This window comes from Dermacentor silvarum, chromosome 6 (genome assembly GCF_013339745.2).
Source record: "Dermacentor silvarum isolate Dsil-2018 chromosome 6, BIME_Dsil_1.4, whole genome shotgun sequence".
Lineage (NCBI taxonomy): Eukaryota > Metazoa > Arthropoda > Arachnida > Ixodida > Ixodidae > Dermacentor > Dermacentor silvarum.
The window spans coordinates 141083742-141110525 of NC_051159.1; the positions used below are offsets into that span (position 1 = coordinate 141083742).

At 44.9% G+C, this 26784-nt stretch overlaps 1 protein-coding gene across 3 annotated transcripts in view; it reads left to right on the forward strand.

The window, feature by feature from the left end:
• The window catches only part of LOC119456106 (beta-1,3-galactosyltransferase 1), a 44803-nt gene extending 29382 nt beyond the window's left edge, over nt 1-15421 (forward strand). For 2 of the 3 annotated variants that reach the window (XM_037717709.2, XM_037717708.2), the window contains exon 2: nt 13912-15421. In XM_037717709.2, coding sequence (XP_037573637.1) covers nt 13916-14962 — 1047 coding nt within the window. In that variant the 5' untranslated portion in view covers nt 13912-13915 and the 3' untranslated portion in view covers nt 14963-15421. Of the gene's footprint in view, nt 1-63; nt 85-13911 lie in introns of those variants that run through there. The other variant, XM_049669547.1, reaches the window with a different exon arrangement.
• Nucleotides 15422-26784: the final 11363 nt, after the last annotated feature.

A 26784-nucleotide genomic window follows, 5' to 3' on the forward strand; every position in this document is an offset into this window, starting at 1 on the left:
ATTGGCTCGCACCATAGAGTTTCCTACGAAAATCACTAGGGTGAACTCGGGCGCTGCAATCGCTCGGCTAGCATGGAACTGATGGTTAGTGCATGAATTGTGGCTGATCTTCGTGTTTGTGACTTCGAACGCGCTTGTGGCTTTGCTTGCTGCATTTTATCTGCCTTTGTCGGGCTGAATTAGGAAGCAATTCGATATTTTAAAACGCAGAAGACAGTAAGTCTGTGCGCCCATGCAGAAATATTGCGAATTGTTGACCTTATAACGCGACATTTTGTTGAAAATGAACAATTTGAAAAGTAGCAAGGCCGCCTGAAGCCAGGAGAACGAAGTTTAGGTAGATGCATGTACTAACCATCATTTCCTTGCTGACTGAACTGCAATGCTCGCAGTTCCCATAGACACTGTATCGCCAGTGTTTCCTCTAGTAATCTTTGTAGGAAACTCTATGGCTCGCCCATTCGCCGCTTGGGCGCCTATGTGTAATAGGGTTACAACTTGTGCTTGGTATTTTCTTTAATTTCCTGGCTACTTGACAGACATTAATTGTCGTTTGGGCCTTGTCCAAGTAGTTGAACTGAGCGCCATGGCGCCGCAGACTCATCACTTACGCGCTTTCAAGAAAAAAAGAAAAAGTGCTATCCTTGACGAAAGCTACTTCGTTCCCTAAGGGCCTGGAATTCGGGGCATGTATTCTGCGAGTCTTTTGTGATTGACGCTGTGTAAGTCGCCGTGTTAGTTTATTTTATTTTCCCGGCCTTGCTTTTCCTGTCCTTTTGTTGGAATCTGTCCCAGTCAAGCAATAGTGCCACTTAGTCAAGGGAAAGTTTATTTCCCTTTCGTGTTTTTCTGCCACAGTCCAATGACTCTCCCTGTACGTGTGTGTGTTTTACTTCGAACACACGCATACACAGAAGAAAATGAAAGAAGGCCTATAAAATTTACTAGAATTACGTCCGTTAAGTGAATGTTGGCGGCTTTCTTATAAAAAAAAAGTGTTCGAAGTAGAAAAAAAATTGCCCATATATCTAGACCTTGCACTGTAGAAGAGTGGACCTTGAGTTGTATGACTTCTAGAACAAACCAATCATGCCATTCTGTATTTGTTTCCAGAAGAGGACACCTGCGTCCTTTTGTGTTAGGCTTTACACCCTCACACGAGCTTTCGATTTTATGGAAGTTAGCAGCAATTTATTTCACGTCGAAATTTCAGCCATGAAATAATTTCAGTGTTACGATTGTACATATGGGTGATACGAGTATTCTTCTTGGTGGCATGGGCAGAAACCTTCAGCGAATGATGGTAGGATTCAGTTTTATTCGATTAGTCTATCAGGCTTTTTTCTTGCACCAGGATCACATGCACACTTCTCATGAACACATGAACATTTCGACCAACTAGCCCAACTTAGCACCATAGTGCGAAATTGGGCTGATTGGTTGAGCAACACCCGGAACAAAACAAAACAGCGCTTACTATCCTTTTGTGCTACGAAAGCCTATTGAACAGTTCCTACCTAGCTTGTTGTGCGGCACACGTGTTAAGTTTTTATTGCACCTACAGTTTATCAATTTTATTATTTATTTCTATCGCTAACGTGGCGATGTGGTTAACGCGATCCGGCTGGCGTTGACTGCTCCGGTCCTGTCATGTGAGCTCATTTACGAGACTGTGAGGATGCTGGACTACCGCTCCGTATTGAGCTCCGTATTGAGCGAGTGTGTTGTTGCGTCTTCCGGTGGCTCTGTACTCTGTACTCTGCACATGGTCGTTTTAAGCAAGCTTGACTTCGAGTCTGCTATACTCGGTCTAGCTTGGTACTTCCATGTGACGCAAAATGTTAAGCCCAGATCGGCTTCAGCTATTATCCAAACTTCCCCCGTGCGAGTGGGATATTCTTATTATTATACGGCATCGGCGTTATTACCGCTGCGAGCGAATCGATCAAATCTCGTCCTTATGGCCGTATCGTATTACGGAAGTCATAGGATACAATGCTAAATTTACACCAGACGGTCGGTAGCTGATTACTGATACCGTAAATCTGATTGTGCTAATCAACCGACGGTGTTCTCTGCCTTAATGAGTACTTTTCTTTCTTTCTTTGCGTTCCGTTCGGAATGATGCGGCCGCCACGATCAGGGATCGTACTCGTGTCTTCTTGCTACTCCATAGACGCCGCGCCAAGGGGGCGGCTGAATAATTTTTTTTATTACCATAGCTATAAACAACACACAAACTGCACACGAAAGCGACAGAAAAGCAGGTAATAAATTCTCCCATGAAATGGGCACCACTCCTTCCCGCGAAATATAGAGAAAATAAAGAAAGAGGTGCGGACGAGATGGTGCCAACGGAGAGGAAGCGCAGCACGCAACGACGAATCACATATGCGCAAATATAGTATAAAAGTACTGCAGGCAAGACGAGTCAAGGGACCTTCTTGGTTCTTTGCGCTGTAGAAATGATAACCAAACACCAACTCGCGAAAAATTACCATTCTTCTGAAGTCACATGGTAGTAAACAATTCCGTGACAACTTTGTGAGCCACACAGGGTGGGAAATTTAGATCATGCCACGAAGCAAAAGCCCGAATGAACACGCAACGTTAATGGGGTTTCGAAGCTGACAGTTTTTGCACTCGGGAGTAAACATAATTGCCTGTACGTATAGGCCTATTAACGAACGATGATTTTCTTCCCGTTATAATTAGGGGTTATTGTAGCGAACATGCGGATTCTGTGACATGCTTGTACGAGAGGTGAAAGTTCACGAAGTAAAAGCGGACAAGGCTGAGGGTGCTGCCTTCATTTCTCAAAGGGCGAGTAATCAACAATAGCGAATATTCAACAGTTCCATGTCAAATCTTCTTAATTACCGTCCTTTCAGTAAATGAAAAAATAAAAACAAGAAAAAAAAGGAAGAAAAGAAGATTTTGAGCCATGGGAAGCATCTATCAGCATAATGGACGGTTCTGAAAGCCGGCACGTCGTTTTTAAATAGGAGAAACATCATTTTTATATCCGTGCACGTGCATTTTTGCATTGCGCTTCTGTCGGGAATGCGTGCGCTCGGGAACCGAATCCGCAATCTGATGCTCTAGAGCAGAGAGCCGTATTTACTGAGTCGAAGCGGCGGCCTAATGTAAACAGCGCAGCCTTCATTACAAGTGCCGCTATAGCCTTTCCAGAAGCCACTATGGTTAGACGTATACTGCGCATTAGAGATGTCACAAAGTTGTGGAGTTGTATATTTCACATATCATAAATTCCCATACCATCATCATTCCTTTCCTCCCCGTCCCTTCTCCCCAGTGTAGAGTAGCAGGCCAGATCAAGCTTTATAGCTTTGGTCGACCTCTCTGCCTTTCTGCAAATATTTTTGTTCTCTTTTCGTAACCATAACAAAAAAGAAATATTGTGCTGGAACCATCGACGTTGATTGGTAACGTAAGCGAATAACCGAATGGTTCTTGAAAAATATTCGCTTTAATATAGAAGTGATGCACATGTAGGCGTATTGTTTGTTGTAGTGAGGATATTTAGGTGGCGTTTGTTGTTTCATTACATAATTCCGTAGATAACAGAGCCATTGCCCAGCACATCCGTCCTGATATATAGTATAAGTGGCTATACATATAAGCCATTTAGTCACACGTGCCTTGTCTCCAGGCATGGAAGGTGACTGTGCTCTTCCGCAGCAGTCACACGGGGGAGAGGTTGGCAAGAGAAGAGGCGGTCTATTCTATATGGGCGATCCCCCATAGCATGTAACCCTTCAGGCGTCCAAAAGTTCTTGCACAACAGTGCACGTGTGTGTCAACGAAGCTGTAATACGAGCATTGTATTTTCCGGACTATAGTCCGCGGGGGTCCACAGGGGTCAGTTTGGGCTTGGAATAAAAATATTTTCTTAGATAGTCCGCATCGGCATATTTTCTTAGATATAGTCCTCAGGGAAGAATTCAGCTGAAAAATGGGCTTGGTAGCTTGTCTGCAAATAGTGTACACTCAGTAAGCAAATATTTATCGTCAGCCAGTAAAAGCGTGGGTGCTTCATTAAGCTGCATAGAAAAGTGAATTCGAAAACCTGTCAAAATCATTCTAGTTGGGGCTGTCAGAACAAAAAGTCCTGCAAGTCAAATTTGAAGAATGGCTCCTCACTGTCTTCATCACCTTCAGTATCGTTAGTTCTTACACACGCTCTACTAAACTGAGCTTGAACAATGCCGTGAAAGCTCTTCTTATTTTCATTGCCATAACGACTAATCATATGTTTTGCACGTATATGAAGTCATTTATAAATTTGTTGCCAGGTGCTACAAACGAGGTGGTAGTATGGGCTGAAAACATTGCTCGCCATCATTTCGGAGCTGATCACGCGGGGTGATTTAGCCCAGATACATTTGAAGGCGCAGTCTGACCTTGCCTTTGTCAAGCCATGCATGCCTCCTATCTAAAAAAAATCATGTCTAATCCCCACCCATAGATGGTCCGCAAACCGCAAGAGCACGCTTCCTTTGCATCAGTTCCTTCGTATCGGCGGTGAAAGTCCGACCACCATCGACCACCACGCAGACGATCGAAAGGGCTGAAGAGTGCTATTCACTTTATATGTCTGTGCAGGACATAGATCAGTGTTGAAATTGGAGCTTGTTGGCGCAGCCGGGACGCAGAGTAGGAACAAGACACACATCACACACCGCTAACTTCCAACAGCGATTTTATTACTGATTTAATTTCCTGACTTCATCACCTCACCTAGTTTTCTGCCGTCCTTGACTGCACTTCCCTTCTCTTGGTATCCATTCTGTAACTCTAATGGTCCACCGGCTATCCATCCTACGCATTACATGGCCTGCCCAGCTCCATTTTTTTTATCTTAATGTCAATTAGAATATAGGCTATCCCCGTTTGGCCTCTGATCCACACCCCTCTCTTCCTGTCTCTTAACGTTAAAACATCTTTCAGTTCCATCGCTCTTTGTGCGGTCCTTAACTTGTTCTCGAGCTTCTTTGTTAACCTCCAAGTTTCTGCCCCATATGTTAGCACCGGTAGAATGCAATGATTGTACACATTTCTTTTCAACGACAGTGGTAAGCTCCCAGTCAGGATTTGGCAATGCCTGCCGTATGCGCTGCAACCCAATTTTATTCTTCTGTAAATTTCTTTCTCATGATCAGGGTCCACTGTGAGTAATTGACCTAGATAAACGTACTCCTTTGCAGACTCTAGAGGCTGACTGGCGATCCTGAATTATTGCTCCCTTACCAAGCCATTGAACATTACCTTTGTTTTCTGCATAATTATCTTCAAGCCCACTCTTACACTTCCTCGGTTAAGATCCTCAATCATTTGTTGTAATTCGTCCCTATTGCTGCTAAATAGGATAATGTCATCTGCAAACCAAATGTTGCTCAAATATTCGCCGTTGATCCTCACTCCTAATCCTTCCCAGTATAAGAGGTTGAATACTTCTTCGAAGCATGCAGTGAATAGCATTGCAGAGATTGCGTATCCTTGCCTGCCCCTTTCTTGATAGGTAGCTTTCCACTTTTCTTGTGGAGAACCAATGTAGCTGTGGAATCTTTGCAGATATTTGGCAAGATATTCACGTATGCCTCCTGTACTCCGTGATTACGCAATGCCTCTATGACTGCTGGTATCTCTGGTGAATCAAATGCCTTTTCATGATCTATGAAAGCCATATAGAGAACTTTATTGTACTCCGCAGCTTTCTAAATTACCTGATTGATGACATGGATGTGATCTATTGCAGATTATTCCTTCTTGAAGCCAGCCTGTTCTCTTGGTTGACTGAAGTCAAGTGTTGCCCAACTTCTATTGGAAATTATCTTGATGAATATTTTATACAGTAGTGAAAGCAAACTAATGTGTTTTAATTTTTCAATTCTCTAACGTCTCCCTTCTTAGCCGTAATCACATACTGCTTCCTAAATGAACGTTTCTTGTTCTCGTATAGCGGGTTCAGGCAAAGCCGCACTCAAATGCAGCAGCAACGCAGCTTGCTGCTTTGCCGCAGCGTTCGAGCACGGTCGCGGCTCGGAAACGTTAAGCAATCGAATCGTGAACAAAGTAGAAGTCTAAATGAAAGCGGGAGTAGAAGAAAAAAAGTACCTGTGGCTTCTTCGCTGTGCACGCTCATCTGCGAGACGAAGGCGCAATTTTATGGAATGAGGAAGGGCTTTGTGAGAAAAAGGAAACCGGCACGGATGTGACTTTGTGCTGTAAGGGCGCGGGCCCATAAAAGACAGCATCGTGGCGGTTCCTTTTGAAGGTAGCGTCGAGCGTCTGCGGTCGTCCTTTCGTTCATTTTTTTTATTTCTCGTTATTGCTGCTGCTGTACTGGCTGCTCACTATGAGGGCAATCTGTCTGGCTCGAGGCGGGATGTGCCTCTGAGTCAAGAGTGTGGCTTTCTGTGGGTGAGTGAAGAGTCAAGCGCTAGAATCTGCAGCGACGGTTGAGGAAAGAGTCCTGCCTCTTTTATGACGGCGCACTTAAATGTAAACTTCGTTTTTCCTGCGCTTGACCATCGTCGTTGATAATTATAGTAAGAAAGCCATGCCAGAGACGAAATCTTGCGCGCGGACTACAACTGTACACATTTATCCGGTAAAAATGCACACGATTCAAATTGTACGAATCAAATGAAATTCTTCATTTGACGTTACGGATACACGTGCCAGGAGCGTAGACAATAAGCGAAAGATAATTAACTTGTCTGGGCTTATGTCCCCTACCGGAGTCTCCACGTGCATTATCAAAACAAGCAAACCTAACATAATGATCAGCTGCAATAAACACGAAGGAAGGAAGGAAGATAGATTAGGAAATCAAAGATGACCGTTCTGCAGACGATGAATACGAAAGCAAAAATGGAAAGAGGTGTACAGCACAACAAACAAATTATAATGGTAAAGAGAAAATGCTCCCTTCTTCTTCATAACGTGATAATGGCACCGCAAACAATAGCACAATCTAAAATGCTATGTGGACAGTGCAACAGTGCACAGAAAAAAAAATGGTAACATAAATTTCTGTTGGTTAGCTTCGCATCAGGCGGAAAGACCTTATCGCACCCCTCCCGTCAACGTTCAACCCCGTTTCCGTTAGTTCAGCCACACAACTAATATTCCGTTGCGTTGATTTAACAGCTGCTCCATCTCCCGACGGCGTTCGCATGCTGGGGTCGTTCCCTGCTACCCGGGCCCAGAAAGCGCGACTAAACAGAGGGATTACACCGCGCGCGATAGAGCTTGTTACCTTATTTTGTGTACCACACTCGTGTACGAATTTGTCTCGTAGAGGGCGCAGGAAGCTTTTGAAGTTGGCAGTTGTATCGGAGCGTTTGCACTAGTGACGGCGGAAATATTATTGTCATGAGAACGGGGGCGGCTAGCATGAACATTTAATAACGAAAATAATAACAAATTTAAGAACGCATTGAAACGAAGATAAAGCATTGTCGATTGCATAGTTGTAGCAATCCTCACACGTAGAATGTGTGTGGCCAGCAGCATTACAGAACTTTTGCAGTAATGCGAAAATTGCGCATATTTATTATGTATGCTGAAGGTGATACATTTCAACAAAATTATTGACAGAAACATAACCAGCGTACGATTTGAGCACGATGATGGTTCGATGATTTGGTGTGCAATCTGGCCCTTTAGATGAGTAAATGAGTCCAGAGCCGAATGGGGGGAATTGCTGAGTCTGCGGTCTTTCCTTTTTTTTCGTTTATTTTTCGTCTGTCTGTGTGCGTGTGTGAAGTTTATACACATCGGTAGACGTTCCGTGGACTTATAAACACCTTTGCGTTACTGTTGTCTCCAGACCACCGTTTTTAATAGTCAGTCTATGTGTCTCGTCTATAGGCAAAAATAAAATTCTATAAAAAGGTAAAGACAGAGAGAGAAGGACCCGGGGGCTCTTTATTTAATCCTGGAGAGGCATGCATGGTGGTATGCCTAGCTTGCTACTCCAGATGGGTATGATGAAAAATGAAACGATATGTACACTGCACGTCACAGATACATAGCACGCACAAAACACGTCACAACACTGCAAGATGTATGTAGAGAGAGTGTAGACTGTCTCAAATTATTTTAATGATTAAGGCAGGCTTTCTCAATGGGCTGCAACTCGCATAAGGGTTTGATAATCTCGCGATACAGCGGTTCGCCGCTTTCAAGTGATAACGATCATCAAACTCAATTTGAAGCGTCACCTATAAATATTCGCCACCTAATACTTCCCGTAAAGATTCCGCGCGCACTTTTGTTTATTCATGCACTTGCTTTCTTTCCCCGCCCATTCTTTCCGTGTTTATTTCCAACCTTACCACCCCACCAGTGTGGGGTAGAAAACTGGAAGCATCTTTTTAGGTTAGCTCCCTGTTTTTCCCACCTAATCTTACTCTCTATATATGTATCCCTGTCTTTCTCTCTGCACTCCTGCTCGAACTCAGGTTGAAGCGCAGTACCCCTGGATCTCGTCATGTGCAGTCTAGCGACTAAGCTACCAGGAACCGTGTTCTGGACAGATCCCTTTTGGGGACAATTTCACTCGTCTGTGACTATAGTGTCCAGTGATAAGCGGTACTGGAACCACAAGCGTCTTTTCAATACACACGAAAACTACGAAACATGAAAATAATGTCCCGACAGCTTGTCTCACATTTATTTCATCATATCCCCTTCAGATGGCTTAGCCCACCTATGCGCACGCCAACTCCCTTTGCTGAAGCCCGGGGCTCTCTTCGACTGTGATTTATGTAGTGGTCCGTGTTTAAGCCTACAGAGATGCTATTTGCCTCTTCATGTCGTGCGTGCTAATACACCTAATATCCGGACATGGTATATGACAAATGTCCGCAAGACGTGGCGTCCGCGGAGTTCTTGTGTGTGTACTCTTTGCAGCCTTGATGAACGCAGTGCTACATGGGCGAAAAATTCCCAATTTCCTGATTGTGATCTCTTTGTTCGAAGCGGGGAGGAGAGAAAAAAAAACTTTATTTAAGGCCAGCACTGAGGCCCAGTAAAGAAGAGCGCTTGCTACGCTAAGGCCCGTTGTTGATCCGCCGAGCCCGAGTGAAGCCAAGCACTCCAGGGAGGAGGGCATGGTGTGTTCTGTATCTACCCTTGTCTCCGGACAGCTGGGGCAGTGAGCTAAGCTTACTTAAAGCGAAGCTCTTTTAGTGAACCTTCCCAAACTTTCCTGACCGAGGCTGCTGTCCTGCCGAACCGGCACATGCCTCACGTGTGGCCTAGGACGTGCGCTACAGGCCATGTTCTCGGCGGAGCATGTGTACGCTCACAAGCTCCCATTAGGGTATGGACGCAGCGATGAAACGGGAAAAATAATGGTCAACCGTATTTTCCTGTTTTTTGCGTCAAACGTCTCTCAGCATGCATCTGTCCTCACCATTCTTCCTTCGACCAACGTCACCTTCGTGCTTGTGACGTCACTGCGTCGACGTCTGACAGCGTGCATTCGCATGAACTGCCGTTTGCATCTCAGATTAGATTGTGAACGATGTAGCGCATAAGCATAAACATTGCATCACATTAAAGTTGGGACCTGCACGGGGCATAAACGTAAACATTTCATGAGATTACACGTTGCATAGATGACAGTATAGAGAACTGTACGCGTCGCATTTAGTTTTACAGCTTTTCGTAACCGTTTCACAGAGCTTCGCTTCAGGACAGATTTCAACATGTGCGTTGGATTTGCATATTTTTTTTCCTTTACACTTCTTGCTCCATGTGAGATTCATAAACTGAACTAGCCCCGGTGCAGAAGACCTGAACCTCTCCAGAGCAGGCAATATAAAGCTGACTAGATAATAATAAGGTATACGTTTGCATAACATAAAAGATAATTAGATGAGTGGCTGGGGGCGTACATCGACCCTATCTCTCGTACATCCAATTGCAGCATTGCGGACGTCGACTGAGTGTAAAGCCCAACAGGCGCAATCATGATAGGAGGAACTGCGCAGTTACCTAGAGCTGCAGGGTAAAAAGTTCCTCGCCTACAAAGTTTTGCTTTCCACTTCAGTTCTGTCTAGCAGTTAACAAGATAACAAAACTAAGCATGCGAACCTATTCGCGGGTTCACAAGAACATGTATTTGTGAACTCTTTTCTACTCGCTTTAGTGGACTAATGCGCTGCTTCTTTTGCTAAAGGAATATATATATATATATATATATATATATATATATATATATATATATATATATATATATATATAGCATGCTCGATGCGCGATGTTCGTGCTTTTGCTTTCGTTTTCCTCGAGACCAGCCGCACGTAGATCACGGCCTTCGATGTCAAGTTCGCGCCATCTTCATGAAAGCGGAACGAATTTTAGATCTCGCTAACATCCGGGACTTCGTGCCCGGCCAAGCGTCCGATTATAACCTACAGAGCATAAACTTCATTCTTCCAAAACTTTTGTTTCTTCCCCGGGGTGAAGTTCATTTTCAGAAAACAGCTGCACTGTATACCATGCAGGAGCGGCATAGAGACGCTTATTTTGCAAAGGCGAAAGCGCTTTTCTTTCTTTCTTTCTTCTTTATTTCTGGCCCAGAGATACAGAGCAGACAAGGGCTCTTGCATAACTTGCAGTTGGAAACTTAACAGGAGTGTTGCTTCCTAGATTCTGGGGCCGTCGCCGCGGCGCAGCGCGTATACGCAGCAATCCCTGCGAGGCGCGAGAAAGGCGGCTGGTGTTGATAGCGGCTCTGCAGGCATCCAGCGTGCTCGCTCTTCCAAGACGAAATCCAGTCGCCGATAAGCCTTGCGTGGGAAGCGAACCGTTTCGATACGCTGGCCTCCTCCGTACCGTTCGTTCCCTTGCTGCTTCGTTTTCTTTTTGTACACGTTTCGGAAACTTTTCTACAGCAATGTATAGGAGTACAGCGATCCCAGCGAAAGAGCTCGAATTGTACGAAGAAATAGTGTTGCGAGGGTGGGGGAGGCACAGGGTCAAAGGAGATAAGGAAGTCAGGGAGCAGAGTTCGTTCACTTGTTTAACTGTTATGGGTCGAAGGCTCGCGATCTCTCCAAATTTTATTATAGTTATATCCTGAGAGCCTCCTGGCGATGAAAAAGCACCTGGCGAGTGAAAGTAAAAAAAAAAAATAAGGTACAATGAGTGGGAGGCGTTTGGGATCAGAGGTCCTGGCTGCTTGAGTCTCTTTATTCATTTCAATATACCTTACAGGCTCCATACAGAGCAGTGAGTAAGGGGGGCATGGGAAGAAAGAAAGAAAAAAAAAGTGCGAAAGAATCTAGACAAAGTATAAGTAAATACAGCAGTACGCCAAGACACGATAACCGCAAAAATATGTAAAGACATGATTGCGAAACATAGGGTTACAAATGAATGAAAGAAATATATAATATGAATACTCGGAAAAAAATTACAGTTCGGGGTAACGTACAGAACATGAGATAATTTAGCACGCACGTTGCTCGCGCACGTAATCAACCATGCTATGGAAAAAAAAAAACGAAAAAAAAAGCGTTGTTTGAAAACAATGCCCGCGTAACGCGGGCACCTACTGAACAAGCTGCAACTCATGAAACTCGACACCACTCTGTAGCCAAAGTTTCAGAAGATGACTCTGAAGGCGAGCATTTATAAGAACATTTACATTGTTTTATGGAATATATGTGAGTCAATGGTCATTTTTAAAATCAGCTGTGGCGCATAAGGTCTGCAATGTCGCTGAAACGGTTATCTAACTTGATAGCAGAGTTTACTAACGCCGCAAAATAATGTGTAGTAAACCAGGGATTGAGTGTCTACAAAACTTATTTTAAGTGCAGTGGCCGGCAGGATTTAAGATAACTTTCATTACAGAGCATGGCCAGAGCATAGCACGATACGGGGTTGCATATAAGTACTAACGTACTTATATGCAAGTTAAGGGCTGCACAAAGAGCGATGGAACGGAAAATGTTAGGCTTAATGTTAAGAGACAGCAAGAGAGCGGTGTGGATCAGAGAGCAAACGAGGATAGCCGATATTCTAGTTGACATTAAGAGGAAAGAATGAAGCTGGGCAGGCCATGTAATGCGTATAGGATGGATAACCGGTGGACCATTAGAGTTAGACTTACAGAATGGATACCAAGAGAAGGGAAGTGCAGTGGAGGACGGCGGAAAACTAGGTGGGGTGATGAAGTTAGGAAATTTGCAGGCGCAAGTTGGAATCAGCTAGTGCAAGACAGGAGTAATGGGAGATCGCAGGGAGAGGCCTTCGCCCTGCAGTGGACATAAATATAGGCTGATAATGATGATGATGACTAACGTACAGGCCGACGGTAAGAATATCTCCAAGAAGAGAAACAGTTTCACTCGTTGGAGTACCCACCATACCAATCCTGAGTGACCAAGGGACTCGGCCTCACTACTACATCGTATTCGCACGCAGTCAGGGTGAACGCCGGCGTGGCGGCTCGAGCTATGACTGTCGCCTTCACCAACGTGTTCGTTCTGCTACGCTCACAGGGATATGAAACACCACTTGCTAGGATGCCCAGATGTTGCCGAACTGCGCAAGACTCTTCTTGACGACTTTAGCATAGAGTGTCTCCGTGCGCTACCGTAAAGGACGTAATCTTCCCGCATGGACACTGGATATTCACGAGAGACCGGTTTCGCCTCCTCCTGAAGTTTCTTAAAGATACCTATATATTCAAGGAGTGGTGTCGTTCATCAAGTAATGCTAAAAGTCACAAATCGGTGATGCAATATATAGTCTGTTTCAGCACGGGGTGAACTTGGTCAAGTGGTAGCATTCTACCCTCCTCCTCCTCCTCTTCCTCCACCGTCTCCTCCTCCTACATCTAGCTATACGTTTTTGTTTTATTGCTAGACCTTAAGGCAGCCCACCACGAAAAGAAAAATTGCACTCCGCGATTGACTGCCGCAAGACCGACCAAATGGTTATCGCACGGATCGCTACCATGACTGGGGTGCGTGCACATGTACAACTTTAAGATGGCTTCTTGTGAAGGACAAACCAATATCAGTAATCAGCTACCTACAACTGTAACAGACGTTAAAAACTCGAAGCTTGGTGTTCTGTGCCCGTCCGTCTGTCCGTCATTTCCCTTACACCGTCGTCGTCAGGTGGCCTCCTCACCTCACCATCTCCTCATCTTCAGATTAACCTTCGCAAAATGGTGAAGACACCCAAAATTTAGCCTGGCACCGCTTTTGAGTATGGAGCTACTGAATACGCCAATGTACATTTGTAAGCTGGACGGTGACGCACACTGTCACTTTGAGACTCTTAGAGAGGTGGCGTCCGTGGATGTTTTGGTTGGTGTTGTTTAAAATGGTGATTGGGGTGGGAGGGCTGCAGTTCATGAACAATCGCTTGTTTACTCGGGCTACTTTAGTTGAATCAGGAGAGAAAAGAATGCGATCAACACTGCAGATGAATTTTCTTTTACTTTACATCAAAAGTGCGGGCTACTCGTATCTTTGTTTATATGTGTAGACAAAGAGGCCGCCATAGTTTCTGTTGATTCATAAACTGCAACGCATGTTTCTGAAGGTTACAGCAATTACAGCATGTTATGCTAATTTACACTACAGATTCACGTAGCAAGGCATACTCTTGACTTGTAGCTTCCCCACGGCACATAGTTAACGTTTTGTATTGTGCATATGGTACACACTGGCGAATGCACATGCGTAAAGATCTACTTGACCTTTTCACTTTATGAAGTGGTCTGTTATTGCTCTAAAATCATAATGACGAGTGTTGCTCTGTGGATTGCGCGTAGACTGCCAAATGCTTGAAACATTGACTTGCAACTCTGCTAATGCCTGGCTATTTTCCTCTGCCTGTCCATTTTTGCAGAATTATGACTTCTCGATGGCTACCGCGATGGCTCGGCAAGCTGCAAACTTACGCCATTCTCGCCGGCTGCCTGGCACTTCTCATCATCTTCAGGTCATTCCGCACAGAGGCCCAGGAGGGCGACAGAGAGATCTCTGACGGTGACCTGTTCATCGCGCCTCAACATTTTAACGACCACGCTGAAAACGAGGTAGTCGTGCACGAAGAACTCGATGCGCTCCCGGAGGAAAGAGTCAGCAGTGAAAACCCTTACGTTCACCGGTACGTCATCGACGCGTCGCACGTATGTCGAGGCTTCGAAGACGCGCCGAGGCGCTTAATATTCGTGACGAGCGCCCCGAGCCACCGGGAAGCGAGGAATGCCATACGCGACACTTGGGGACTCCACTCATACGTGGCGCATCGAAACAGCAAGGTACTGTTCCTGCTGGGACGCTCTGCGTACGACATGGAAATCAAGGCCGAGTCTCAGGTCAATGGGGACATCATACAGGGCGATTTCACGGACAGCTACGACAACCTGACACTCAAGAGTGTCATGATGCTCCACTGGACGCGCTCCTTCTGCCCGAACGTCGAGCACGTGATGAAGACGGACGACGACGTGTACGTGAACCTCGACAACCTGGTTCATCACCTAGAGCACGAGATGACCGACCAGAGGCGCTGGATCCAGGGATGCATCAAGAGGCACGCCGCCACGCCGCTCCGGTCTGCCGGTGCCGGCCAGCCTCTGAGCTCGGTGGACGTGGGGACGCTACCCAAAGCGCACCCGGACTTTGTAGCGGGAGCGGGGTACGTCATATCCGGTGACCTGGTAGAGGACCTGCTGGTGGTCTCGGCGAGGGTTAAGTGGGTGCCCGTAGAAGACGTGTTCGTGACGGGACGGTGCGCTGCCTTGGCGGGTGTCAAGCCAGAGACTGACGATAGGTTCAGCTGCGGCCGTCCGGTGAAGGAGCCTTGCGAAATGGCTAACGCGTTCACGGGACACGGAATGACGCCAGAGCTGATGAGAAGGACATGGGATGCAATGCTCAGTGGCTGTTCGTGACACTAATAGCTGTTGCAAAACGTTTTATAGCCTGACTTTTTTCCCCGGACTGTGCATTTAAAACAGTAAGATGCAGATGCTCACGAGACTGCGGTGTACGTGATGCCTGATTTACCCGTACGCAAGGTGGGGAATTCGTCAAAAGACGGATAACTTCTACCGAAGGAGCCGCCGAAATGGCAACGTTAGACAGTGATGGTGCATGCATTACTATTTGAAGTGTGACGTGGGTTCTCATGGTGAGTACTGTGAACACTGTTCCCGTCATCATCCGATGACAGAGCTTTGGAATATTATGCTGCCTCATTTCTTGTTGTAGACCAATGTCAGGCAACAAAGTTTGTCGCTCTGTGATCAAATTATTTCCTACACCGAGCACCTTCATGAAGCTCTCACTTGCCGTAATTTCTGGTAAACTCGAGCGAGCCATGGGTGGTGAATAAATCGTTCGTGTGTTGATGGTTCATTTCGATGGTGAATCATTGAATGGAGGACTTGAACCGGCAGAGTACAAGCGTGAAGTCGGCTGGCGCAATTGCAGGGGTAAGTCACCGCGCGACTGGCCACTCGAGGTACTTTGCGTGTATTCGCGGGCTTCTTTCATGCTCGTAAAAACACTTTTATGTAGCACGTATTGAGCAACAGAAAGCTAGCTGTATCGGGAGTTTTTCATGTTGCTCTACAATTTTGCCATTGACACTTTTAATCTAATTATAATATTTGAGAAGTTAAATAATTCATTAAGAGTAATTATGTAATTAGGTGGAATGTAAAAATAATCAGAGTATCTCCAAGCGACTGCAAACAAGATGACCTTGGTTCCGTCCAGCTACGTGGCACTTGCATATTTTTAAATATTTGTGCATGATAGTTCGGACAACTTGTATACATATCTACAAATATATTTGGCTAGACAGCAGCCTCCGTCCGGCTAACTTCAACTTTCAACAACCATAGCAGCGCTCTTACGGTTTTGTACAGGTTGGCGAATAAAAGTTCGCTTTATAAGAAAGATATATACGAAGGAAAGGAAAAGCGGGTAGGTTAACCACGTTGAACCTGAGAATTTGAGTGTGCTTACTATATAGTACCAAGATGGGTGCTACAACCTAACGTCACAATGAGCGATACTCGGCGTTGATGAGCAGTTAGTCGGATGAGCAGTTAGACATTGTCCCTCTCAGTGAACCATGATTCATGACGTTTGGTCATACGTTCAGCCAAGTTATCGCTCCTAGAAATCGTTCGCGAAGATTCGTCACCGCCAGATAACACGTTTTACCCAAAGCAGGATCATACGGGGTAGTAGGCTGACTCAAGAATTGGAGGTGCTCTTTCCACAATGGGGCCAATTCCCGTATTCGTAAAACATGTCTTACACGAGAGTTCTTCGTTATTGTTCAACGCTCACGCATCCTGAATCGCTGCACCGATGGCCAATTGTGGAAGGCACTGCGAGGTGGCACGTGAGAGAACTTTAGTATAAATACGAACCCTGATTGGCAGCAACTTCATCTTTTTGTCACGCTGCACAGAATTCACGAGGCGTCTCTGCGGAAAGTCCGCGTTGTCTCCCTCGGCGGCTCGTGTTTATTCTATTCGTGTCGCGAGCGCTGATGAGCTTCGCTTCCTCAAATAGACGCTTGGGGGCTCCTTTCTCTGCCGCCGCCAGTGCTAGTATGGACAAGAGTGGAAGAGAACTGCGGGGAGAAAGAGGGAGGGGAATACAAGGCTAAAGAAGGAAGCAAAGCGGAAGTGTTTCATGGAAGGCTGTGGCCACCCAGTAAGTACGAACAATTCTTGAATAAAATCAAAGCGTTTTGCAAAATAGGCTGTCTATATATGCGAACAGTACCGGTACGTCATGCTCTAAGTGTTTGCCTCTATGTGTCTGTCTCTCTCTCCCCCTCTCTCTCAATATATATAAAGTCATAAAGGGAAATGCATTTGCTTGTTAGAGTCGATCAAACAACTTTGTGCTGCATTTTACCACGTAGCCAACATTGAGAGCATCGCAACCTGAGACTTGTATGTCCGTTCCGTTGCTAAGAAAGAAAAGCCCTCATTAACGGTTGTTTGAACTTAAAGTTTGGTTAGAGTGACGGGTTCAGTCCTGGCCTTATAGAGATGCATACACATACTGTAAGAAGTTATATGCTATCTTGTCATCAAGGTTTCGCTATTTTTTTCACTCGAGCTCCTAAGATGCTTTTTTTAAATACTCGATTTTGTTAAAAAAAAAGATGTTACCGTGGATATCGGCCAACAGTAACGAGCTGGGCGGGTTCTGTTCCCTTGTAACATATCTGTTCTGTTCTCTTTTAAATATGAAGCCGCTAGTAGGTTGTGGAGAAACTTATAGCATCTTCGACATACCGCATCGATGCGCATCGGTGTGGTTTCTCGAGGATGTCATGAGGAAGGAATACCTGATCTACGGCATTTCTCTTCGTCAACACGTCGTATGTGAAGAGGGCTGGCATGTTTAACTGCACATTAAACTCGTTCTTGCTAGATGGACAAACTATTACTCTTACGACGCCTTGACGCTTAAAAAGCAAAGACCTGATATGAACAATTGCCTTCTGTAAGTGAAGAAGTCATCTGTGGAAAGCCCAAGAAGCTGCCGTCACTGCTGTATAGACCATCTGCGGATATGAAAGCATGCGAAGTTTCTGCGTGCGTGATGCGCTCGAGATCCTTCTAACCACCCTGGTCGCAAGAAAGCATGCGACTATTCTAGACTTATTGATCAAGTAACGAAGTCCCCGAGGTACGCAGCGCTTTCGTAAGTTTCGGTAGTTGCAATATATGTGGAATATTAGTATAGAACATGTACGGATGAAGTTATAGAATGTTTTGCTACATCTAATGATGTCTGTAGGTCGTTTGCTTTAGCAGAAAGCGTGTTTGCAACGATGCGTGTCACGAGCTTTTGTATTGGCCGCACTGTTCAATAAGATGCATGGGGGTAGATATGAGTGAATACATTTAAAAGCCCTGAACTACTCCTCCATTCTGGCGTTTATCATCCGGCTCTCGTAATGCACGAAAACGAATAACGATTTCCAAGCTTTCTTCCCCCCCTCCCCCGCTTTTCTTTATAACCAACCTATACATACACAATTATAAAGAGAAAACACATACATGCTATCAGCACTTTAACATAAGCATGTTGGACCTTCGATGATATGGTTATACACACAAACGCACACATTCACGTACACACAAGAGCGTAGACACACACGTGAGCACGCTCGTATAAGTAACGAAACAGTAACGGAAGCACTTGTATATTTGCTGCACCGAAAGTCGGTGCCGGAAGCTGGGAAGTGGAGGATTAAAAACTTTTCCCGCGCTGGGCCGCTGATACGAGAACAGGAGTCGGGCAAGCTCAGTTACGGCCTCTCTCACTCGTGCGAAGAGTGCAAGACGCTTTGGACATAAATCACTCGTGGAAGTAGAAAGATTACCGCGGCATCCTCGAAGACATGTCCCGCGCAGTGTTGAGCTCGGATGAAGCGCAACTCGGGGTCGTAACTCGTTTAAGGTCAATTTGGCGCTTCCACTGAGAATCTTTGTAGAAGGTTGGCTGCGAAGCCGTCGGTGAACAAGGTTCTTTTTTTTTGGCTCGTTATTTTTGAGATACGATGTCATACGAGCAAGACAAAGACGTCCTAACGATACTTGAGAAAGATTGCAGAGAAGATTGTCGTTGACCTGAGGGACCCCGTACTATATGCGTGACATAATGAGTCATATCCAGTCTACAGCACTAAACCAAGGATGGAGCGGAGGGGAGCGACTCGGCGCTGTATTTGGCGCTGCGCATAGAATGGGTGGCAGGGTTGCACAATTAGTCCTATTATTTTACTCGCTGTTCTATTGCTCTATGGGAAGGCAAGGATAACTGTGTCACCAATAATCCCAGATGTGCACTTTTGTTTTAAACACAGTGAACTCGGCGAGAACAGCAAGTAATGAACTAGTTAATTTTATGACAAAACTAAATCTAGAGTGCTACCTTAATTTTGCTTTTCCCACTTTGCTTACTTCTGAAGCTTCAAGAAATTTGTTGTCGTATAACAATCCTGTACATTGATCTCAATAAAGTTATTTATTAATATTATATTAAATCTGCGCATAATTAGGTTATATGATTTCGGTGCTCATTCTGCTGAACAAGTTCAGCAGCTAGTTCTGATTTGCATCGCCGAAGTTGAGACATAACTATGGCAAGTTGAACTGCGGCAACTATGACTTAACGAAGACCTAAACTTTAGCCAGCCACATCGCGATCACTTTCTGTCTTCGCTCACTGGCTTTGCGAAACAAGCTAGGTATGGACTTTTGCCTTCCTCACCTGAGACACTGTTGTGACAGTTGTGATATGAATCTAACAAGGGTCTCCATGTGGTGACCGTTCATTATATAAAAAAAGCGTTTTTACAGCAACGTTATCAAAATGAAGGTGTCAAGTTTGATCAATACAAGCGAAAAAAAAAGAGGTCATTGCAGTACGATTGCAAGCTAGGAAGAGAAACGCTACAGATTTAATTATTTTTCAAAGACAAAAGGAGAAGGTAACTGTTCTGGTGATTGACCAAGTGAAATGGTAATTGAATTTTCATTACTAATACGAGTTCCTTTATCTACAATCCGAAAAGTCAGTTATCTTTTGACTTTGTCGATGGCCACAAATTCTTTTCTTGTTTGCTACCTGCTAAAATGCTACCTGACCAGATGAATGTTCGTCGAACTCTTGACTGTATGAAATTTTGTTTGACGTTTCGCACAGTCAAAATTTGCGCAAGCAACTAGCGCCTTTCTCCAGCCTTATTTCTCTATTTTCTCTATTTCCCCAGTACAGTATAATAGACTGGATGGGCGCCTGGTCGACCTCCCTGGCTTTTCTTTCTTATCTCTTTCTCTCCTGACTCTGTGAATCACTTCCTTTTTTTGAGCCTAACTTTCTTCGAGTGAGGCAGTGCTCTTCAATTGTTCTCAACCATCATTTTTCGGGGGCAGTTATTCCAGGACAACCGCTTTAGAGACTGCGTGACGTTAAGCTTCCGCAAGGATTTCCTACAAAGCAAGTAAAATGGAGTTAGTTTTTGATAGGAAGAACGAAATGACGTTGTGTAAATGACTTAAAGACCCTTCTCTACCTTAAGAATTAGTTGCCTCTTATTTTGTGGTTCCTGGTACCGTGGAGGCACTGGATGGATATTGTCGAGATTCCGGAGGCCTTGTTTAACGTTTCTTTCGCTTTTGACATCACAGTTTACATTAACTAATGGTATCACTTCATGCAAGAATAAATAAATAAAGAAAATCAGAACCGATTTAAAAACTTTCGGTTTCAATTTTCTATAATTACACATTAGGACTAAGTATTGCATTATCAAGCCCTAATAAACTGACACTAACGCATAATACATCAGTTTAAACTAACATTTGAAACTGTGAAAAGGCTACCTTACCTCTTTTTGACACACACACACACACACACACACACACACACACACACACACACACACACACACACACACACACACACACACACACACACACACACACACACACACACACACACACACACACACACACACACACACACACACACACACACACACACACACACACACACACACACACACACACACACACACACACACACACACACACGCACGCACGCACGCACGCACGCACGCACGCACGCACGCACGCACGCACGCACACGCACACACACATACACACACACACACACACACACCAAAGAAAAGAAGTTGGCAATTAACGGCTAATACAAAACCAAGCTACGCTTTATGAATTTCGCACAGAAACCATGGCACCGATTACTTCAGTGAAACGACGAGGTTTTCTTGGTGTTTTAGCATAATTTGACCCCTTTTGTTCCCCAAAACTTTACAACAGCTGGTTAACCTCCCTGCCTTTCTATGCATCCTTTCTCTCTCTCTTTCTCCGCAAAACCTGTCAAGTGTGTGGTGTAATCCATCACTTGTTTGCGGAAAAAGCCAATCCTGAGCGTAGGTTGCAAAGATGGCTGCTACGTCAACTATCTTTCTTTTGTGCTTGGGATATTTCTGGCTTACCAAACCTCCGATCATGATGAGATAGCCTTGTCGAGAATCCTGGAAGTACAATCTGTCAAGCTAGGTTAAGTTACTATTTTTCATTAGTGTCCCTTTGAGACGACTTTAGCGTGGTTTACACCGTTGGGAAATGAGCACGATTGAGTCGCTGTTTTTTTTTTCGAGCATTAATGCTGACTATACGTTAAAATCATCATCATATTCATCATCATTAGCCTATATATTTTTTAATGTCCACTGCAGGACGAAGGCCTCTCTCAGCGATCTCCAATGACCCCTGTCTTGCGCTAGATGATTATAACTTGCGCCTGGAAATGTCCCAATTTTATCACTCCACCTAATTTTCTGCCGTCCTCGACTGCGCTTCCCTTCTCTTCGTATCCATTCTGTAACTCTAATGTTCCACCGGTTATCTGCCCCACGCCTTCCATGGCCTGCCCAGCTCCATCTTTTTTTTCTCTTAATGTCAAACTAGGATACCGGTTATCGTCGTTTGCTGTCTCATCCACACCACTCTCTTCCTGTCTCTGAACGTTACGCCTAATATCTTTCGTTCCATCGCTCTTTGTGCGGTCCTTAACTTGTTCTCGAGCTCCTGTGTTAACCTCCAAATTTTTGCCCCATATGTTAGCACCGGTAGAATGCAATGATTGTACACTTTTCTTTTCAACGACAGTGGTTTTCAATGACTATACAATGGTGTTTTATTTCCCGTCTCGACCACGAACACGGTGCGAAATGTTTCATTTTCTGGCTTATGCTTGCGGAGGTAGCAAAGAATCATCAGACGAGTGTCATCAAGCCTGCACAATATTTCCGAGCAGTCACAACTGTTGTGAGCGCAAGTTGAAGCCAGCCAATCAACTTCTTCATGTCCGGTGATCCATACGTGGGAAAGTATTCACTGGCCAACGAAGGGTTCCCTACAAGATGTGATTTTGTTGGCGTAGTCAGTAATGCAATGCAAAAGTCTTAAGTTTTCGTCCCCTCCTTCTTGAAAGTATGCAGGCGTTGTGCCCCTTCCAGTAACAGTTGCCAGTCTGCTTCTTGCTTAATTTGTCTCTCTGTCAATAGTATAAACGTTTTCAAACCAAATAATAAGGGTAAAATGACTGGCCAACAATCGCAAGGCAGTCACTACCACAAAACAAAATTTTGGCGAACAGATGCTTGCTAGGCGGATCTGTTTGGTAACGTGCTATGACTCTAAATGTGCCATTCGTGTAGAATGGAAGAATTTCCGTGAAATAGAAGACCAAACCCTGTCGGTAAAAAAAAAAAGTTTCTTCACAGGACGAGACACAGAGACCGCCGTAAAGGAAATTGGGTTCGTCTCTACGTCTGTTTCCGGCGCTACCCGTAATGAGCGAAATAGGAAGTACCTACGAAAACTAATTAGGAGGATTTTGTATTTTCGTGGGTACATATATTTTTGTCTATATTACCGGTGAGTTTTCGGTGAGTAAGCAACTTAAAAACGCCATGAACTATTTCTTCTCTCAGTAATTATAGACAGCGAAAAAAAAAAAGCCACATGTGAAACTCACCCGGGGCAGTATTCTTTCTGGCTACGCTACTAGGAAATATATAGCGGTATATCGGTCTCTAGCTTTACGGCGAGAGTTCTGCAAATTGCTATGCCCGAGGGCCCGCCTAGGCCTTCTCTGTGGGTGGTTTGGAGAATTAATCTGTACTGCTGCCAAAACATGCTTTGCGAGCAGAATTGTCGAGGAAAAAAAAACAAAAAAACATTAGCGCTACTTGATTCCTGAACGAAACTAGGTGACCGTAGAAGCAGGGGCTGGCGAGCGCTGCAGGAATCATGAAAGTAATCATAAAGAAGTGCGCAAGTAGAACGTGATTGCCAAATAGTCTCTGCCTGCGCAGCTAACGCGGTCACAGCGTTCCTTGCTAGTTCTGAAAGGTCTCTGCCAAGGCGCTTCCTTTGGCGACCTTACCCGACTTGGTCCGTTGGTGTCTTTGCCGCTTCGGCAGTGTTTTCTAATGACGAATCCATGCTTTGTTGTCGTGAAACACCGCTTAACAAGGTGCCCCCTTGCGTCTTAGAAATAAAAACTGGAACTTGAAGTTTTCTAAATCGCCAAGGGTGTCCTTATACTCAGTTTCATACATCAGGCGCAACGCTATAGAGGCTAGATAGACTCTTTGCTATCTTTGAGATCTTTGCTATAGATAAATTTCCGTGACCAAACTGCTTGCGTAGCTTCTACAGCGTTGCACATGATAGTCGAGAAAGATGCGTTCTGACGCGCTCATGTGTTTGTGACCATGAGCGTACGTTTCAGTAGCCTCGAGACACGAACTTCCGCGAGAAAGCGAGAGCCGGGAAGGTCAGAGTTGTTGAAGCATTCCATGTCTACGTCTTTAAGCGTCTTGCAGTAGTTCTGAGGCTTCGGCTAGTTAGTGCATATCTATAACGTATACAATGTCGCAGGATTATTTTGCTCATTTGCGCTTATTAAATATAACTTTTTTTTTTGGCGCGCTCGTGCACTTTCGTACGCGAATGAGTGTTTCTGTTGTTTCCGGGCGCGAGCTGTCACGAACGAAGAAGGGCGAATGTTGCCTAAATCCACGAGTGACAGGTTAACTTCAGCTTGGCTTTCAAGCCCCGATATCGAGAACCAATGTTAAGAAAAAACCGGCGCGATAGCCCGAAAGTTGCTGCCATGATGAAATGAAGGGTAGCGAAAGTCTACAACAAATTCATTACCAGCGAAGAGGAGCCAAATGGGCTGCAAGCGGCTACCCGTATGGCCTAAAGCAGGAAGGTAGGGTGCCGCTATATCGACCGATGGCAGTTTACGTTCCATCTTGGTACCGGAAGCCTCCGGGATACCCACACAAAAGGCGATTCTTCGATGTAAAAGGAAAGAGGTGAGTACCCCGAGCTTTACGTAAGCACTTGGCGACCTCTGAGTTGCAAACATGTGTGGAAGCAGTTTGTAATCGGCAGTGCGCACGTAAGAACATTTCCTGCTACCATTCCCGTTATAACGTATGGAAGACGTGTCTTTTCTCGACTACCTCACACGGGTTGGGTTTACGTGTGCTCTCGATATCTACCGGGAATCTTGGCCAAGAAGCGTCCTATTCGCGCCTCCAGTGCGTTGTAGCGAGTCGCGAAAGGTATCAAAATGTAGGTCTCAACGATAGAATAAGCGATAATTGGTCACACAGTATGGAAAGTTAACGGTACGACCAAAGGCGAGAATTAGCACGAAATTAATGAATACAAAATAAAAGAGTATAAAGTACGTCGACCTTGTGTTTTGCCGCGTCAACTTTGGTTGACATGGCTCTTACTTTCTGCACGCTTCCCATTATAAGGACGTTTGCGGTCTACGTACGTAAACTAACTTCTAAAGGCGGATCCTGTGGCACATGCACAGGTGTTCCATAGTATGCGGCGGGAACGCAGCCAACACATTCATCTCCCAAAATACCGCTTAAGGAGCGCCGACCCACTGCTAACGAGGTAGCAAATGGAGCTGCGGAGTGAACAATATGTGTTGTCACTTTTTTAAATTCGAAACACATAGTAAGAGCTGAAACACGTTTAATGCAGAATTTCGTACACGAAAACACACCCTCTAGTCTTTACGTGCCTGTGCATTTTGTTAACGCGTTATTATGAACAGTGTCTCTGTATTCAAGCGAAGCTTTGTTTATCTCTACCCTCCTCAAGGAAAAATGAAGTCGACGGGATGAGCGCTAGAGAACAACTGAGTTTCTTACATTTTAAAAAGTATTCCCGCAAACGCGAGCATTGCACACGAGTAAGGGTAAGATCGCCCGTATTGATTAATAGCCAGTATAAAATATATCGATTTCCTACAAAAAAAAGGAGATTGCAGTACGCTGTCACTGGCGACAATGTTAACATGATAATACACGCTTTGGCGAATGGGAATAACACAAACTAACTATTGTTATGTACACTCAAACGTCACTTGATTTTAATGTCGTGTCTTTTCATAATTGTGTTTTTGTTCGTAGGGAGAGGCCTGGCCTGGCATGTAGTGCTGCTTCTGAAAGTGTCTGCCTTGGAAAGTACGAACGCCAGGCGAAATGGTGCCGAGGCAACGGACGCTGAGAATGCTGCCGCATTAAAACAAGCATGTACAAACGTACGTAGCCGCAGCAGTATATGTAGTTGTCTTACTTGCTTTCTTGTGTTGCTATCTTTTCGCGGCTTTCGCATGGCAACTTCAGTAATGTTTTTTAACGCTGCACTAACTTCGTTGAGCTAGTGAAAATTTGAAAAGCTTGCCCACATTGCTAGCCTGCAATGCGGCGAAGCTGGATAAGATTTTTGAGTGAGGGATTCTTGCGTTTTGTTACTAACGCGGTTAAGTTTGGCGTGGTGATGTCTCAAACTGGTAATGCCCTCACTGGCTGTTAATACAAGTAACGAAAACAGGAATGACTAGAATACACGTGAGCTGTGACATAACGTTACCGACGGAAACTAAGATTCTTGAAATAAATGACATTTTCCCCCGCGCTCTCAACAGCGCCTATGAACTTTGGTATCAACGGAATTTGTGAGCCCATATGTTTTCCCGCTACTGGAATACGTGACTTTTTTGCCTTGCACCCAGTGGCGATTATGAAATTTGCATTGCCGCTTGTGCACTATCACCAGCTTCTTTTTTTTTAGTTTGTATGGCCTTACACGGCGACGGTAGGAACGAAATTGGCTTCGTCTCGACGTCTGTTTTTGACACAATGCGTAATGAGGGGAGCACGGAACACGGTCGAAGACAAGTTAATTGATGTTCCTTTTTTTCTCATTTCGCATGCAGTATTGTGTCTGCATAGCTTTTAGCATTATACTGCCATAATAGGCACGGAAAGGCAGTGACCTGTTTCGTCTCCTTAATGAACACGAACCATAATACAAAGCTGTAAAGCTGTGCAGAAAGTGTACACATAGGTAGCCTTGCACATTAATTTTGAGCAAATAAAATAAAAATAAAGCTAGGCCTGGGAATTTGCGCGCCTGTCTACGCGTTATGCCTGATAGCTATTGCTAGGAAAACATTATGCTCTTTGCGCTTTATCCCCACTCTACCCTCTTTCTTTTTATTGGTATGATATAAGGAGATGTCGGCGCACAAATAGAGTGCCTGCTACTGTGTCGTCAGTCGTTTCTTTGGTGTTTAGCGATGCAACTCTGGTGGATGAGTTAAATTTTTTTTATCCATGAAGAAAGTTGTGCACCGAGAAGGACCGGCAACACCGGCTGTCCGTATGTAGCAACGCCGTTAACTTGGTCACGCACATTCATTCCATTCTTCAATATACCAGTCCCTATTTTTGCAGCCAACTACTGCACACGTATTCAATCCACCGCTTCACATTTTGCAGCATGAATGGAGCACAGTGCGTGAGCGAAAACCCAGTTGCATTACAGCAGGTTATCGCACAGAAACAGGGCAGAAGCGGCAATGGCTTCGTAATCGTGCGCTTTCGCTGAGGCAACGTGCGGCACGCCGCTGAAAGCGCCATCTCGTTTCTCGAGAACAAACTCGCAAAGCGTGAGAACAAAGCGTCAATACAAAAAGTTTCAGGGGGATGTTACTGCTGTTCGTTATACACGATGATTCGTTATATGTGGTTCGATGTATCCGGGTTCAACTGTATATTATTCCTCATGCTTCATGTAACACGTGCCGATAT